Source organism: Cariama cristata, unplaced genomic scaffold (assembly GCF_000690535.1).
Source record: "Cariama cristata isolate BGI_N322 unplaced genomic scaffold, ASM69053v1 scaffold7975, whole genome shotgun sequence".
Lineage (NCBI taxonomy): Eukaryota > Metazoa > Chordata > Aves > Cariamiformes > Cariamidae > Cariama > Cariama cristata.
This window is the reverse complement of record NW_009615707.1, coordinates 18,451-34,913: the sequence shown is the minus strand read 5'-3', so window position 1 is coordinate 34,913 and position 16,463 is coordinate 18,451. Positions and strand designations below refer to the sequence as shown.

The 16,463-nt window shown below is 35.9% G+C and overlaps 1 protein-coding gene across 1 annotated transcript in view; it reads left to right on the top strand.

Annotated features, from left to right (window-relative positions):
- The window catches only part of LOC104161458 (biotin--protein ligase-like), a 36,962-nt gene extending 30,566 nt beyond the window's left edge, over positions 1-6,396 (top strand). The window contains exon 5 of the mRNA XM_009699911.1: positions 6,121-6,396. Coding sequence (XP_009698213.1) covers positions 6,121-6,396 — 276 coding nt within the window. The remainder of the gene's footprint in view (positions 1-6,120) is intronic.
- Positions 6,397-16,463: the final 10,067 nt, after the last annotated feature.

The window sequence follows — 16,463 nt, the reverse complement described above, 5'->3', positions numbered from 1 at the left end:
TGCTGAACTGGTAGAAGATGGCCGCTACAACTTCATTGCCGGTATTGGTTTTTTTGGGAGGGAAGGGCAACCTTCCTCCCATCTTTGTGAGTGTTTCTCTGGAAGAGGTTGCAGCAGGCCTGTTCTTCATCCTCTTCCAGTTCCTCTGTCAAGGCTGTGATCGCCAAGAGATTATCTTCTTTCCTCATCTGATCTATCAAGTTTTGGTTATTTTTTTTTCTCCTTTTTTCAGTCTTTTCCTGAAGAGAAAGATACTGTACTGGGTTCCCCCCCGCCTTGTAAAAGAGAAGGATACCTTTTAATGAATGATTGTGGTACTAAACTTAGTATTTATAAAATGTTTTACAAAACCTCAGTAAAAGGTAATATATGCATGCTAGGATTTGAAAACAATAAGGATAGTATATAACTTCACATTTTTTCTGCATCATCTGTATATTTACCATAAGGGTTTTTTTGGTGCCATTTCCTATTTATGTATTTATTTTTAGCGTTTTTCTATATTGACTGAAGTACGAACATGACTTTAAAATGGGGCTGTGGTTGTGTTATGAAACTGTCATTTGCTTCAGCTCTCGAAGTATGGTATTATTACAGGAAGTAAAAACACAGGCAGCATCAGTAAAGCATTTTGGGTGCCTCATTAGTCTGAAATGTCTGCCAAACCCTTGCCCTCTTGTGCTAATAGCTGACTTTTCCTGCTGCCGGCCTCCGAAGTCACTAGCATTTGGGGCTGGAGTTGCCACTGTAGATGGGTTTTTTGCTGGCACCACCCTACTACTTACTACCACGTTGGCCTTCGGTTTGTTTCTGTTGGATCCAAGAGATGCTATGGAAGCTCTCCAGTGGCTAATTTAACACCTTTAAACCTGTAGGGCTGTTGAGCAAAACTGTGTTATACAAGGAGGATATATTTTTTTGTGCGTATGTATATGCCCTTGTGTGTTTTTATATTCTAAAGTTGAAATCACATTCCAAATACTGTGCACTCTTTATTAAAATATGTTCTTTCTCTCAGTGCTATTATAGTATTCCTATGAAATATAGACATTTGAGATCATACCTGAACCAAATAATACTCATGTGAAAACAGCCAATTCAGCGGATTAGCCGTCTTGAAAGTGTGATGTCTATAAATGAGGTTATGCTCCAAACGGGCTATTCATGTGCTAAACGATCAGTACTTTATGCTTGTGTAATCTTCGCTTGTTTGCAGTTAATAAACATACAAGCATATGTGATTTAATCAGTACATCAATTGATAATATATGAATCAATGCATCAACTGCCAACTTTTTTAAAGTACAGTGAAACAAAAGTAGAGGTTGTTCATTGGAAATTATTACACTTTATGCAAAGGAAGGAGAAAATTGTTAAATCGTGTTCTAACTATGTATCCAGAAAGTGAATACTTGGCCTCACTTACTCAACAAGCAACAGCTGAAATAGAGTATTATATTATAGTCACAATACTGAGTCATTGCGTAGAGTATTGGTAGTTAAAATTGTCTCATTTTTCCTTCCAAGAAAGGGGAGAGCTGACTGATGTATAATGTTTGTTTGGTTTATGGCATTATATTTTTAGCTTTTATTTAGTTTCGCCTCCATGTTTTTAAGAGAAACCAAATCAATTTAGGCTGTGACTGAATTTTGTCTTAACAAAGAATTCCATTGATACAGAGTTCTATCGTCACAAAGTTTGGTAGAAAAGAGCAGCTCCTAAATATGCCCAACAGGAGAGATACTTTCATATATCTGCGTGTGCATATGAATATGCATATAAAAATAAGAAAATACATCAAAATTCTCTCCATATAAATACAATGTAAAAATAAAGTCTTGAATTTGGGATTATTTTGAACCATTACAACTGAAAGTTTATGTGCGTTATGCATAAGCCTTGTTGGTTGATAGAGCCCAGGTGCAAATAAAATCTTCTCCATCAGGAGCTGTAATTTTCTGTTATTTTATACTGCAACAGAGAAGGGTCCATATGCAGCTGGTTTTTGTCTCCCTCTTTTCTCCTTTTTGTTCAGTCTCAACCGCTAAGTAAGTGTTAGGAAAAAATGAAAGTAATGATTACAAAAATAAGAATTTTAAACAGCAGAAGAAAACTTCTAATACATAGCGGTTTCTTCACACACCTGACCAAACTCTTAAAATCATAGAAAGCAGATGTTTAATTATAAACAAAATACAATTTTTACTCTTCCTTCTCTACATTACAGTAACCATTTAAACTTCAGTTTGACAACTTGCAATGTCAGACTTTCCAGTCCTTGATACGATGACCGATAATAAACCTTTGTGCTGATCAGTGGAGGAGCTGAGGGTATGTAGTATGCAGTAGCTTAACTATTTCTATGGATTTTGTGAATTAACATCCACTATATCTTCCTACCTGCTCAGAACAACTTTTCATTCAGTGACACTTTCAGTCTGACAATCAAAATTGTGCTCGTTGATCTGTTTGTCCCTGGGTACCGGATCAGCGAGGCTGGCGGTGATTTGAGATCTCTGATCTCTCCATGCTTCTGTCTGGGAGGATTTAAGTTGTACTTTGGAGTGCTGGGGGAGAATTTGTTAGTGGGATGTGGTGGGTAGTTTCTGTTGGTATAGTGCTCTTCTGCTTTTGCTAATTGTTTTTTTTACAATGCATTGAAAATATATTATGCTTTTACCACTTAAAATATGGGTAGAAAAATTTTCTTTGTGATAAATATTAAATTTGTAGTTGATTATTTTAACTGTGAAAAGCTGATGAGCTCTCTTGTCACCGAGTTGTTTGGTTGACATGTCAAATTTTATTCTTACTTTAAGAAAGAAGACAGTATCTTTCTTTAGAGAACATACATACAAAACATGATTTGAAAAATGAACAGTTTTGTAGGAAAATAAATTTGGCTTGACTTCAGTTCTCTTATCCAAAACTTGTGCGGTAACGGTGAATAACAATTTCAGAGTATATTTGTGCCACGCTAGAACAAGTATGGTTATTCTCTTTACAGAGTATGTTACTGATAATGTGCGTAATACAGATTTTTAGTACGATTGGATGTGTAAGTAGCTGCAGGTATTGCTGTCAGTGCCTGAATGTGTAACAGCTACAGCTTTTTTGATTGCATCCTCATTTAAAGCTTGTACCTGCATGTTTTAGGGTTTTGATCATGGTCAGGGTAAGCAGTGGCCAAGAATTTGGGTGTTCCCATACCTTGCGTTGGGTGCCTTGGGTGACACCCCTGAGCTGGTCCCCGAGGTGTGGAAGGCCAAGACAGATCCTCTTCCAACCCTTCTGGTTGAAATGGCCACCAGAGGTTGCTGCAGAACGGCGGACGCGGCTGGGGACGGGTTTTGAATTCAAAGCTGAATCCTGAACTCAGCAACAAATTGCGTGCTTCAAGTTCTGATGTGATTATATCCCTTTTAAATGGAGTTGAAGCAGAGGTTAACCCTGTCTTCTTATATATGTTTATCTCATTATACAAAAATGTACTTCTCTGTGTGCCAGTATAACTGGGGGGACCAAAACGCATTAGTTTAGCACCCGTGTTTCTGTAACTTTGTGTGAAGGAGGTTCTTGCAGCGAAAATTAATTTCTCTAGCATGTATTTGGACAGCACTTGAGACTTTATTAAAAATGTAAAAACATATTTTTTCAGGAATTTTTAAAAATCAGATGCTGTTCTTGATTATGTAGTACTCATGTTTATATTTTTGATCGGCTCAGTGAACGTGTACATTATGGGAAAAATTAGCTTCATAATTATACACATGTAACAATTTCTAAATGGTTCAGTATGTGTTAGAAACAAGAAAATTAAATCAAGAAGTAAACCTAAAAACTATGGGGAAAAAAATCACCTGAAACAATATACTTGAGAATAAATGATATGAATTTTGTGGCATATTTGTGATAATGTAATATCACACATAAATATATGTTATTCAGTCTTTTCAGAAAGCATGCTGTGGCAAAAGTACACCAGACTTTGACGCATAGTATTGAGCAGTTTCATTTAGAATGTAGTAATACTTTAAGCACCTTTATTTTTTTTAAGGTAACTTAACGTCTGTTTCGTTAAGTCTGTAAACCTGTCCTTATGTGAGTTAAAATTACGGTTTTGTGTCTAGGACTTGCACGCTCAATTATGCTAGGCGAATTTCTGTGTTTGGAAAGCGACAGGAAAATGCACTTTCACAGTTTTTTCTCCATGTAATCCCTGACAAGAATGAAAGCTATAATTTTTCTAAATATCAGTTACAGCTAATAAGTTACTCTGTGTGTAAAACAAGTAGGATAGTGTGTAAAGAATTTAGCAGCAGTCTGTCAAAGCTATGTTATTACATGAAGATACAAGTGCTTCATGCAGATCAAGTCAAAGAAATGCTCATAAAACCTTGAATGCCACATCATCATTTACGATGCATACGCAAAAAAAGGGGGGGTGGTGGTGGGGGAGAAAATATTTAAAGCCTATTTTATCCAGGAAGTTAGATGGAAAGAGTTCAAATGGAGCTTTAGAAAAAACAAGAAATGAGAAGTAATTTCTCTAACTAAAATTTAGATCGTCCTGGGGCTTAGAGGCTCATGCCTGATTGCATTTGGAAAGAGACTATCCCTTTCTTCATGCTATGCTCTGCTACCTGTGCGACAGGGCTGCAAACCAGTAAGTCTGCTGCCGTTCGGCACACAAGGAATATCACACAAGAAGCAGTGTCCGTCTGAAACTTGAGAATGTGTAGTTTCTGAGGATGGAAAATCTATAGAAAGGTGTTAGGAACAGGACCACTTTTCTCATTCCTCCTTCAGGTACAACAATGGGATTTGAAAAATTGGAGAAATTCCTTGGATAGATAACTGTTTATAGGAAGTTTGCTCTTAATTATGGTTTGTGGGTTTTAAAGAGTTGGGCTGGAGCTCAGAGACATGTTGTTGAAGAGCAAGAGAGCTTAGTCCTGTCTTCAGCACTCACATAGGAAACACTTGTATGCTGGTTCCCAGGTATGGCAGTAATGGGAACTATTTGGTTAGAAGTTTTTTATTTAAACGTCAAATGTCTTCCTTTTAAATCTTTGAGGGCAAGAATCACTAGTACGTTATTTTCGGTAGAATAGAAACCACAGTTTCTGTGGTTTCATGTGTCATATATCATATGAAAGACCACTTTGAGTGTAGAAGGAGAACTCTTCAAAATTTAAGCTACACAGTTAACAAAAAGAAGCCACAGCATCTGTTTTTGTGGGCTGTTAACTTACAGTTTCTAAAGACATGGCAAACATTTCATATGAAATGTCAAAATTGAATTAGGTATCTCCAGAAAGAGTTCTATGATTGTGTAACAGTTGTTTCAAGGTGTTGCCAGACAGGTAATAATCCCAGTAATACATCTCTTCATTTCACGTTCAAAAAAATTTTAGATCTAAATAACCTAAAATAAAGGAGCGAAAAATCAAAGTTTTGGTGTGTTGATACAGAAAACTATATATATAATGTGTATATATGATGTACATGTGTATTGCACATTTAAAATCCTCTGCACAGCAGTGTGTGCTAGCTGTGCCATTGACTGGGACAGGGACAGCAGAACATACCTACAACTGCGTTTCATAGACCGGTAGAATTTTGTTGTCTGTATTTAAGGTCACTGTAGCAAAGATTCCATAGGCTGAAGGTGTGAGCCCTTTTAGCAGGTATTCTGCTGAGAAATCAGTAAATATTTTTCTTAGCAGCTGGTTTGTCCTTCAAATTGAGTCTTAGCTAAAGGGCTTCTAGCAAAGAAACGTAGCATCTTGAAAAACCTGCATAAGGCAGACGAATGTGTGCACTCCATGCTTCAGTAGCTAGGAGAACCACTACAAACCCTGTTATAGGGAAAGATTAGGCCTAATTAATCTGCAAAGGAGCATGGTGTCAAGTCTAGGAAGCCAGTACCAAGCAGTCAGGCTAGGCGGGACTAGAACAAGCAGCCGAAGTTGATCTTTGAAGAGGAAATTGAGTTAGTTTTCCTATTTTGAAATAGAAGATCATTGCTTGAATAAAAATGTTCTCGGAAGAATGTTTGTGTCTTCACATGTGGTGGTCCGTATTTCTATGCCTTATTTTATTTCCCTTGCCCACAGGAAATCCATCTTGCTTTTCTGAAATGGCTCGAGGGAAATGTAGATGCTGAAGGATTGAGAGCATCCAGCAAGGTGTCTCTTAAATTTGTTTCCTCCTGTGACTCAAAAATGGAGATAACTCCATCTCTCATGCCAGTCATCACTGAGATGGGAAGCTTCTCATCAGAACATTTCAACCTGAAGACATATCAACAGAATCTTCAAACAAAGAAGCTTGGAAAGATTCTTCTTTTTAGTGAAGTTACCACAACGACAATGAATCTTCTAGATGGGTAAGACAGTGATCTAGACCGTACCAAATAAGTCTGTTTCTGATCTGGAACTCACAATTATAGTAACACACAATGTTCAGAAAGAAACTTTTTTCTCTTTGGTTTATTTGTTGCCTACAAGCCTGCCTACAAGATAGAAAAAAAAAAAAGCTGATTATCTCCTAGATAGGACACAAAATAGAGATCTTTTTGTTCACAGAATATTAATTGATAACGTATAAAATACAAAGCCATAAAGGATGGGAAAACCTGAGTGTGACAACTTTTTACTTGACAGTGGAGTTTAATCATTATTCCTCTTGCAAAGCATGAACATCACCATAGGAACGTTAAAGTATTAAATATGCATATTTAGGAGATTATATGCATTTTCTAGTACAAGTTATTTTCTAAGCTAGTTATTTGACAAAATTAATACCGAGTAGATTGTGGCTTTAATTCTAACATTACTTTTTTTCTCATTCCTTTTACTGAATATTTGGCTAAAATGCTCTGTAGTGGTTTGTTTGGGTTTGTGTTTTTTTTAAACATTGATTAGGGTTATGCTAGACATTCTTTCATCATCACATAGATGACCCTTGTGAATGAGTTGTGGGATACCTTTGAGAAGGTAGTTCATTAGAGTTTTGAATGGGATTAAGCGATATGAAAATCACAGTTACTAAATCTTAGGTTGGAGTCTACGTACAAAGGCTATACTGTTACGTTTCGTAAAATAGTCTGATGGAAAAAACTGTCTTTGGGAAGTTGTTGCTCTTCAGGACAGATTTTTCTATGTGTGTTTCTACCTGCAGCTATAACTTTTGACAGCTGCTTTTGAGTATCACTTTAATTTATCTGCAGAAATTGCAGATGAATTTTACTGTTGAAAATAACCTCAGGAATTTTGTTTGGGATTTATTTTTTTTAAAAATCAACATCATCAGTTAAACCATCTTGAATGTTATTGTAACTGATCAGTTAACCAGCAATAATAGCTTTAGTTCTCAGCTGTAGAGCTTAAATTGTGAGACTGATAGAAGTTAAAGAACATGCCTTCTTGCAAGTACTAAAGGTGATTTGGTTTTGAATATAGGCATTAAAAAAAAAAAAATCTGTGAATGGGGATGCATTATAACAGGATTATAGTAAATCAGTTTGCAGTCTTATAGTTGACACTGTCATAGAATTTACAAATGACAATTTGTGCTAAAATACTGCAATTTAGAGACAGTTGGAATCAAATACAAATGTCTTTTAATTCCAAACTATTTTCTGTGTGTGCATATGTACTCATGTGTACACACATTAAAAAATGTTGTTAATTTTGCCACTCCCCTTCCCCCAGATCTCCATCCTTGTCCTGCAACTGATTTTGCAGTGGCTTTTCAACATAGACAGACATGCTAGTTCAATAAGAGGCCACAGAGTTATTTTATAGAAGCACTTGTAGCATTTGCTTCTTAATTTTTAGTATTCATAACATGTTCAGCCCACTGGATTGAAAGCAGAAGTACTGTGAAGAACCCGACAAAGTGATAATTTAATATGTCGAGACCTTTCTTCTCTGACAGTTGTTTTTCATGGTGGTTCTCAGTAACAGTATTCACAAATCTCAATAAGGTGAACTATATAATTCAGAATGTTGTGAATTTATTTCTGTATCAGGAGCTAAATAGGATCATGTCTGGCCAATTTATATATGATTATATTATCAAGAAAGGCAAGGGAGCCAAGAGCAGTGGTCTTGGTTTTTCAGTGACTGTGGGACCTTTACTCTCTTATCTTTACAGTGCTGTGCCAGCAGAGTGGTCGGCACTTGGACTGTGTTTTTACATTAAGTAATCCAAATGTAACGAAGTGTTTACAGATGTAGGTCTTCAAGATTGTCCCCATCATGATGCAGTTTAAGTAACTGGTTTTCAGATAAGACGTAAACTAGAAGTCCTGGCTCTAAATAGCTTGTACTGAGAAGATGATTCTAGTCAGATTAGAATTTGAACAACTAATTTTATCTTGCAGAAAGACCTTTTGTTTTAATAAGTTAAAATATTTGTCTTAAGTATTATGGTTGATGTCATTGTAAATACTGTCACGGATAATAGAATAATGTAGTCCATGGGATTTGGAATTCAGCAAAGTACTTTGAGGCTTCATAAATCACTAGAAATTGATGCAAATACTTAATTAGGTAATTTTTATTGAAGAAAAAAGTTGCGAGGTTTTTAAGATACTTCCAACTGAACCAATGTGAATTTGTTAGATATGTGTATGGCACTTTTTTGTAACTGCCAATTCTGAATGAAAGGACAACATATCTCAGGAAAAAAGATTTTCTTTGCTTGAACCAAAAAATTGGTACCTAGTGATTCCCAGAGAAGAATTGCAATACCGTGTTTATGTAATCACATATTGCAGTAAGCACTTGTTACATGATAGACTCTCTTAGGGTCTCTCAAATTTTACCAAGTTTGTGATGGTTGAAAATACGATACAGACACCTCAAGAACTTAATTATTGTGATTAGTAGTAAATTTAGTTAGTAAATTATAAATAAGTTTAGCATTTAACTTTCATAACTTTAGGTTTCCTTATACCTTTCCCACCAACTGAATGTCAGACTTTTGTCTCTCTTCCTTTCCACTTCCTCAAACTTTCATAGCCCCCAAAAATGAAGACGTGGAAGGAGAAAGTGGGCTGGAACTAATTTAATGGCTGAGCAACCTCACAGTAGAGAAACAGCCGGAGCCTAATAGGGGTCTTTGTCTGCATTTCCACCCTGACTGGTAATGTGCCAGTCAAAAGTCAAGCAAGAGAAACAGGTGGAAACTATTAGACCTGTCATAAAGTTTGAAAAATTGATTCTGGAGGCTAAATGAATAGATTGAACTTGACAGTGTTGTCCTAAAGATTCTAAGGGAAAATTCTGTAGTTTAATTTCGGATCCCTTGATTGTTCATTAGCTCTCCAGATGGCAGGTCTTGGCAGTTTGCATATTAATGTACACGCTGTATTATCACTGGCGTACATTTATGTGTCCTAAGGTAACAAAAGACGTGTGAATTCACCTGTAAGTATCTAAAATTAAATGGCATTAGTCTAATTGTAAAATAAAGATTTGTTTAAATGTCATATAGTTTTACATGATCAATATTCCTTTTATGATTTCATGTTAAAAGCTTTATTTGAATCATGTGAGGCTATTTTTAAAAGCATTTCCATTTTTATTTCTTAGACTAAAATTTAAAATCTTGCCGAAGATTAGGAGCTCCCTTGTTTTTTCTCTAATAGGAAATTCTTTCTCTAAGTTTCATTTCAGAAACCTTGTCTTCAAAGATATTTATCTTAATGCCCCTTGAACAGGTTAACCGCGCCAGAAGCAGTTCCACTTTCTCTGTCTCCTCTCCTCAGATCATGCCTGGGATCGCATGATTTAAGATGAAACTTATTTTTGAGGATGCATCTGGTATAGTGATACAAGTGTTACATTGTAGGGACATACTTCTTAGACTCACAACACTTGCGATTGATAAAGAAATATTTCTAGCACACTTTAATTGGCTGGAATGTTTTCACTAACATTTCATTAAAAAATAAATTAATTAGATACACATTTCAGTTTTATTCTTTACCGGCACCTTATATCCTGTTTTAGTTGGCAGAAGATTTGCTTTACACATGACTAAGCCAGCATGTGATATATTCTGTATGAAATGCCATTGTGGATCCCTTTTGCCCAATATTTAAGAAGCACAAAGTGCCGTTGTTAGGGAGAGTTTGACGCAAAATTGGTGAATTTTAGTGGAAATGAAATGTGGGATGAAGTTTCTTTCATAATTGCTGAATATGATATTTAAATAAAATGTCAACTTAGAATAAACAATTTCAAAACAGTTAAAAGCTTTGAAAAAGAAAATCCTTTACATTGTTGGTGCCATTTTAGTGTTTCTTTATCCTTCTTTACATTCATATTTTTAAATTTTTAAAAATTGTGCTACAGCTCTAATATTGGAAAGTGAGCATTAGGACTCATTTAATTTTAAAACTCTTGTTTTAGTTGTTTTCAAATATGCGTGCTGCTAATGCAGGTATGAGTTAGTGAAAAGTAAGAGTAGTGTATAGTGGAAGAAGATTAGAATAGCACTTCAGAGGCACAAGCAAACAAGTTGAGATTGGCAAACTGTATTTTGTAGTTAGCGATTTTTTTTTTTAATGTTATTTTTCCTAATCCATGTGATGTTTTACTCTAAGTAAACACAGTGGCCTTGTGTTTAGTCATTCCATGCACCTCGGTGATCTGTTTATTCTCTGTTTAAATGATACTTTTTAAAAAACGAATTAAAATCAGGTAAGTTGTGGGGAGTGGGTTGACGTGTTGTTTGAAGATAGAAACTTGACATTAACGTAGCCTTTGCAAAATATGCCGTACCATCACAGTGCTTGTTTTCATTCCATCATCAGGGGTATCTGTTTAAAGTCTCCCCGCTCAGATACTCACCTCAGAATTACACCAGGACTGTAACTACAAGCTCAAATTATTCTTCTTACAACTATTGGCTCAACTTCATTGACCATTTTCATAGAAACTATGAAAATTGTTTACTACTTTTAATATTATTTTAGCTAGCCGTGTCTTGTAATCTAGGCTCCAGTGAGTGGAGGAAGCCGTTTTGCTGTAATAGTCAAACCCAGCTGCGTCACTGGCCTCATGGTTTCCTCTCTCAGAAGTGTATTGGTTGTTGGGAGTACAAAGTCTTCAAAGAGTAATCTTTGTCTTTTAGCATGGTGAGAGTATCTTAGTACATTAATAGTCTGCTATAAATAAATGTTCTGTCACCAACGTTAACAGTTTGTAAAAAATTAGCCCCCTACACCCTTCTCTCTCAAGAATGCATGTTGGAGAGCGGGGAAATACCATGGTGGGCTGGAAGGATGCCTTTCTCTCAGGAAACAGGCGTTGCTGCTGGCTATTTAAAAAAATGTGTGCTGATAAATTGGTCAGTTGCATTTAAATGATGTACACATTTTATCCATAATCTTTTCGACAGATACATAACCAAAAATATTTTATCAGTTTGGATAACAAGTACTTCTTTATGCAGAGAGGTCTCGCAGTATTTCATAATGCTTTTAAAAACTTAGATCCCTTGGGTTGGGTTGTTTGTGAAACTGTAATGTGGGATAGGAATGCTTTGTTTGATGAATGTCTCGCCTAAAAACTAAAGGTAGATACTAGTGGTGATAGACCTTCTTCTCTTTAAGGAATTTGTTGCTTTTAATCTACATCCCTCCCATTTAATGTAACATTGCTATTATATCATCTTGCTTCGTTCTTTGTCATTGGGGTTACTAACTTTTAAACTTCCTTTTTTTTTTATTTATGGCGTTGTAGCATTGAAGGCTTTTTATTCTCAAAAGAAGGTGGTTAGTGCATTGGAATAGGTGCTTACGTGCTTGTTTTCCTTAAGGTTTTTTTTATATTCAGTATTTTGTGCCTTCTTTTGGTGATAAAGTTTAGCTCAAATAACAGAATATGTTTGTTTCCCTTAAATCAAATCGAATTAATTTCAACAGCAATTTTTGCTAATTTAGTTTTATATGTATAATATTTCATACTTTATTCTTCCATTCACTTAGTAGTAGCGTTCTGCATCATCCAGTGTTCGAGAAAGCTATCCTTCAACCTGATAACAAAAGATCATGCCGGAATTTTTGTAATACAGCCAAGAGTCTGTTCCCTTCCTCGCCTGTAGAAAGGGAGGAATTCGGAAGTTTTTGGCACTGATTTGGTTCTGTGCCATTCCCAGACTCTTCTCTGCAATACCATTTTTCATTACATGCTTGCTGAAAGATTTCTGTATTAGGATTTGTCATCTCCTTTGCGTCAATTTTCCGTGCCTTTCTTTCCACCTGTTGTGAACAGTTCTTGAGGGCGCTAAACAATTAGGTCCCTATTTTCCTGTCACGCACCTTGTGTGTCTGATTTTTCATGGAATTGAAGGCAAAATATGTTCCTCTTTTTTTTGTTGTTGTTATGTAAAATCAGTAGATTTTCTTCCTGTTAATGAAGTGGGCCTCCCGCTTGCACGGTTATTGTCAGTGCAGGGGGAGGTTTGGCATTCCCAAAGGGGATGGAGTCATAAAAAACAGATACCCATTTTGCAGAGCAATTAACCCACGTTGAACTCTTATACTATGTTGTATTACCCTGCTGCTGGAAGTTCCTGAACAATTTGCATTGTCGTATGAATACACATGTAGCCTTGGAGTGCTCATCGTTCGTTAAATATGAGAGGAAACACTGTAAGACTGCACAGTTAAAATGAGAGCTAAAGAATAGAAATGGAAGGGTTTCAATAACATTTTCCTGTTTTGTTTTACACGGTGCTGTATTCATGCACACATTTTAAAACAGACTTTTTGTATTAAGATGAAAAAATGGAACGCTGAAATTAGAAATAATCACATTTTTTTGAAGAAGAGGATTAACTTGAAAAAGTATAGATGTAATAGAATACAATTTATCATAATATATATAATATGTTGTTTATAGATTTATAATACTAATTACAACGTATTACATATATACTGTTGATATTCACATGCTAACTCTGTGACTGTCAATTCTGCTTTTGAGTTGTAACTTTTATTTAGTAAAAGAAGTTGTTACTTAAACTACGCAGAAGCACTTACAGATTAATGTTTGTACCTCATTGAGAAAGAGATTTTCATGCTTTTTCGATCATCCTTTTGTAGCATATTGTTAAGTATAACAGTGTCGACTCGTAGCGTCAGTGCGAATGCGTATCACTTAGGGCTATCCTTGTGTTCATCAAATAGCTTTCTGTGCACTGGGAAACCTGCCACCTCAATGCCACCGGTCTGAGCTGAGATCAGAATATAGCCTCTAATGAAGTCATGGGCTTATGGCAATAAGTTAAAAAACTCAAAGACAGGCGTAAGTCGGTATAGGACATGACCTGTTGACTTCAAAAGGGCGTAGCCAAACTAGACCTTTTAATGATGTGGTCAGATGAAACAACCTCCCCGCCTCCCTAATTAACCTTATTGAGTAGCTTGGGGCTTGGACATCATTCCTCCCCCATACCTTTTTATTGTAATTATTATAATCATCAGACTAGTAAAAGAATAAATTGAAGATGTTGCATTCAAATGAAACAGTAGCAGTTAGGTATCTACGTGACTCGGTAATGTTTGATTAACGGGTTGCCCACATTGTGTGTGGCTGAGGAAACCCCAGTTTAGGAACTAGTAGAGAATCCACTTGGCTGGGCACTCCACGTGTTTCTTACACTTGACCTATTTCAAACTACAGTAAGGATCTGAACGGTGAACTACCACTAAGTGCGGTTGCACAAAGTCTGAATTATTCTCTGGAGATGCCAGTTTCTCATTCTGACTGCACAGGGAGAAGAGCTTAATCAGATTTCTTAGAAACTCAAACTTAGATCACGGCTTTCAGTTTGTTTTGCACATCTCCGTCTTTTTGCCCTCGTTAGGAAAAAAATAAGAAAAAGAGGTTGGATTTACAAGAGTGTGGGAGCTAAGGTAGGAGCTAAAAAACCTATGGCATGATTGTTTAGGGAGGTTTAGACAGCACCTGTGCCGCTGCTGTTAAGAATAAATACACTGATTTTTGTTTGTTCTTATATTGCCACTCAGAAGATAATGATTTAATTTCAATATAATTCCCTGATTGTTTCTAGAGCCAAAGGCTTTCAAAGCTCGTGTAATTTCTAATTTAAGCAGTAAACTAAGAAAGTCACACAGAATCTGAATTCTTTACCTAAATCCCACTGGCCTAATTTATTTTCACTTATACTCCTAGTTAAAATATTTTAAGAATCTGTTTGTATTCAAACGAAGGCTTGCATTTATCACACCTCATATCATTTAGCCTGAAATGTCACGGCCTGTAGAATGGTGTGTAAAAAAAGCGAGGTTCCCCCACTGCGGTTTTGTGATCCCCAGGATTGCTATAAAATGCTGTACCTCGTGTTGCTTTCAAAAGAATTTACTGGCATTGTTCTTGTTGCTTAACTGTTAAACGTGGATGAGCTTGCAAATGCTTTTTTTGTAAACTTGAACTGACGCTATTTTTACTGATGATATTACCTTACATAAAAAAGCCTAAAAGTATTTTTAAAGGATTCTTTGCAAACACAACGCTTTTTTTGGCATATTACATTAAGCAGTTGCGGAATACAACTCTAAACTGTCCTATAGACATTTTTCATTCGATCTGTGTTTGAATGGATCATCAGTCTGTCCGTTCACAGAGGAAGATGAAGAGGCATACTGAAGAGAAAATAAGAGGAGGAAAAAAAAATGTAGAGGGATGGAGTCAGAGACACAGGAAAGAGGAAGTAAAAATAGGGCATTCAAGGGAAACAAATCTTACCTGCATTTGCTGAATAATTCTTTAGTAAATATGCTGCACTTCAGGTAAAATAAGTGGGATGTAAGAAGATTGCAGTATTAATTGGGGAAAAATCCACACGTTTTCAGAGTGCTTAGCAAACCAGTTACTGATCAAAAGCTCAATACTAGCTTGTTCGAATCGTAAGTTGTCTACTGAAAGATAATTTGCGTAGTGTTTGGGTTTCATTTCTTCTGAAGTCATAAAGGCTGGTAATAATTCCACTTAAGCGTGTGATGGTTCCATTTCTAATTTTTTTTTGTTTGAAAATGGGGGAGTATGAGGAAAGGGGAGCACTTTATTTTGTGGAGACTAAATAATGATTTTGCTTACAGTTGTAACTGAATCTGCAAGTTATGATGTCCTACTTTGCTTTTTTCGTTTTAGTCATCTTTTTAATCTTTCCTACCATCATCGTAATTTTTGAATACATAATCAGAATGCCAGAAATTGCTTATATTTCACTCTTAAAAATGTGGCTTACAACATATTACATTGTACTTTTTGGATATCCTGTAATTCATTAAATAGCGTGTTACGTGACAGTAGAAAAGCTTCAGAATTCATTCCACCTGACTGTAATGCTTTCCATCCATTAATTTGCTATCTTGATTCAAATCTTCGGATAGACAGTTAAAATTTCAAAATGGAAATTTCATTCACCTGTTTCTAAGCCCCTAAAACTTATTGGTGAACTTAGATGGGCTGTGGGTTTAATGAAAGAGAACAGCATATTTTTATACCACTGCATCATCTTTCAGCTAAAATTTCACCCATATAATCAGTGGCTTTGTTTAAATGGAAGACTTGATTTTCTCGTGTCGAAAGGAGAAATTACTTTGGTCTTGCAAACTGATTCCTAGAGAACCAGCTTCCTTGTAAGGATGCATATTGCGCAATGTGACTGTGGCAGTGAAACTGAGATTTATGGACACTGAAGGAATAACGTGTGGATAATGCTTTAGTGGCTAAAAATAATATTTCACTCTTCACTGGAGTAAAGTGGGACTAGATGCTCTCAGAACAAATAGCTGTTTGATATACTGGTGTAAATGCAGGTGTCAGGGGTATCAAACAGGCTTATAAGCCATTTTGGAACTGTTTATTACTGGCATTGGATGTAAATCTCTGAAATACTGATCTTGTACCAAAACCCATTTTCTTGCTGTGTTGAATTATAGACACTCATCACAGCCCTAGGAGAAAGAAGAATTTTTCTGTCTGTTTTCTTAGGTTTTTTTTTTTACCTTTTTCCTCCAACAAGGTCTGTTTGTGCCACCGGCTTCTGAAACAGAAGTTTTGCAAGATCATACATTTATGAAGTAATATAGAAGAAGGCTTATATGATCGCAAGAAGCCATCTGTCAGGCTTCCCTGAAAGAAGAAAACACTTTAAAATACTGTCCACAGGTGCCAAAAAAAAGAAAGAATATTATTTTACAGCCTTTAAGTTTCAAGACTGGAAATTAGATAAAGAGTTCTCATTCAAATCTTGATTTATTAGCAAAAGATAACATGGACTATGGTACCAGATGTGAGATATAAAAGAAATTGCTGCTGACCACCTGCTTTAATGCACATTTAAAATCTTGTGTGGTAGTTGATGTCATGTAGAATTCATGTGGTAGAGAATAATTTTAAGTTAGTAGACC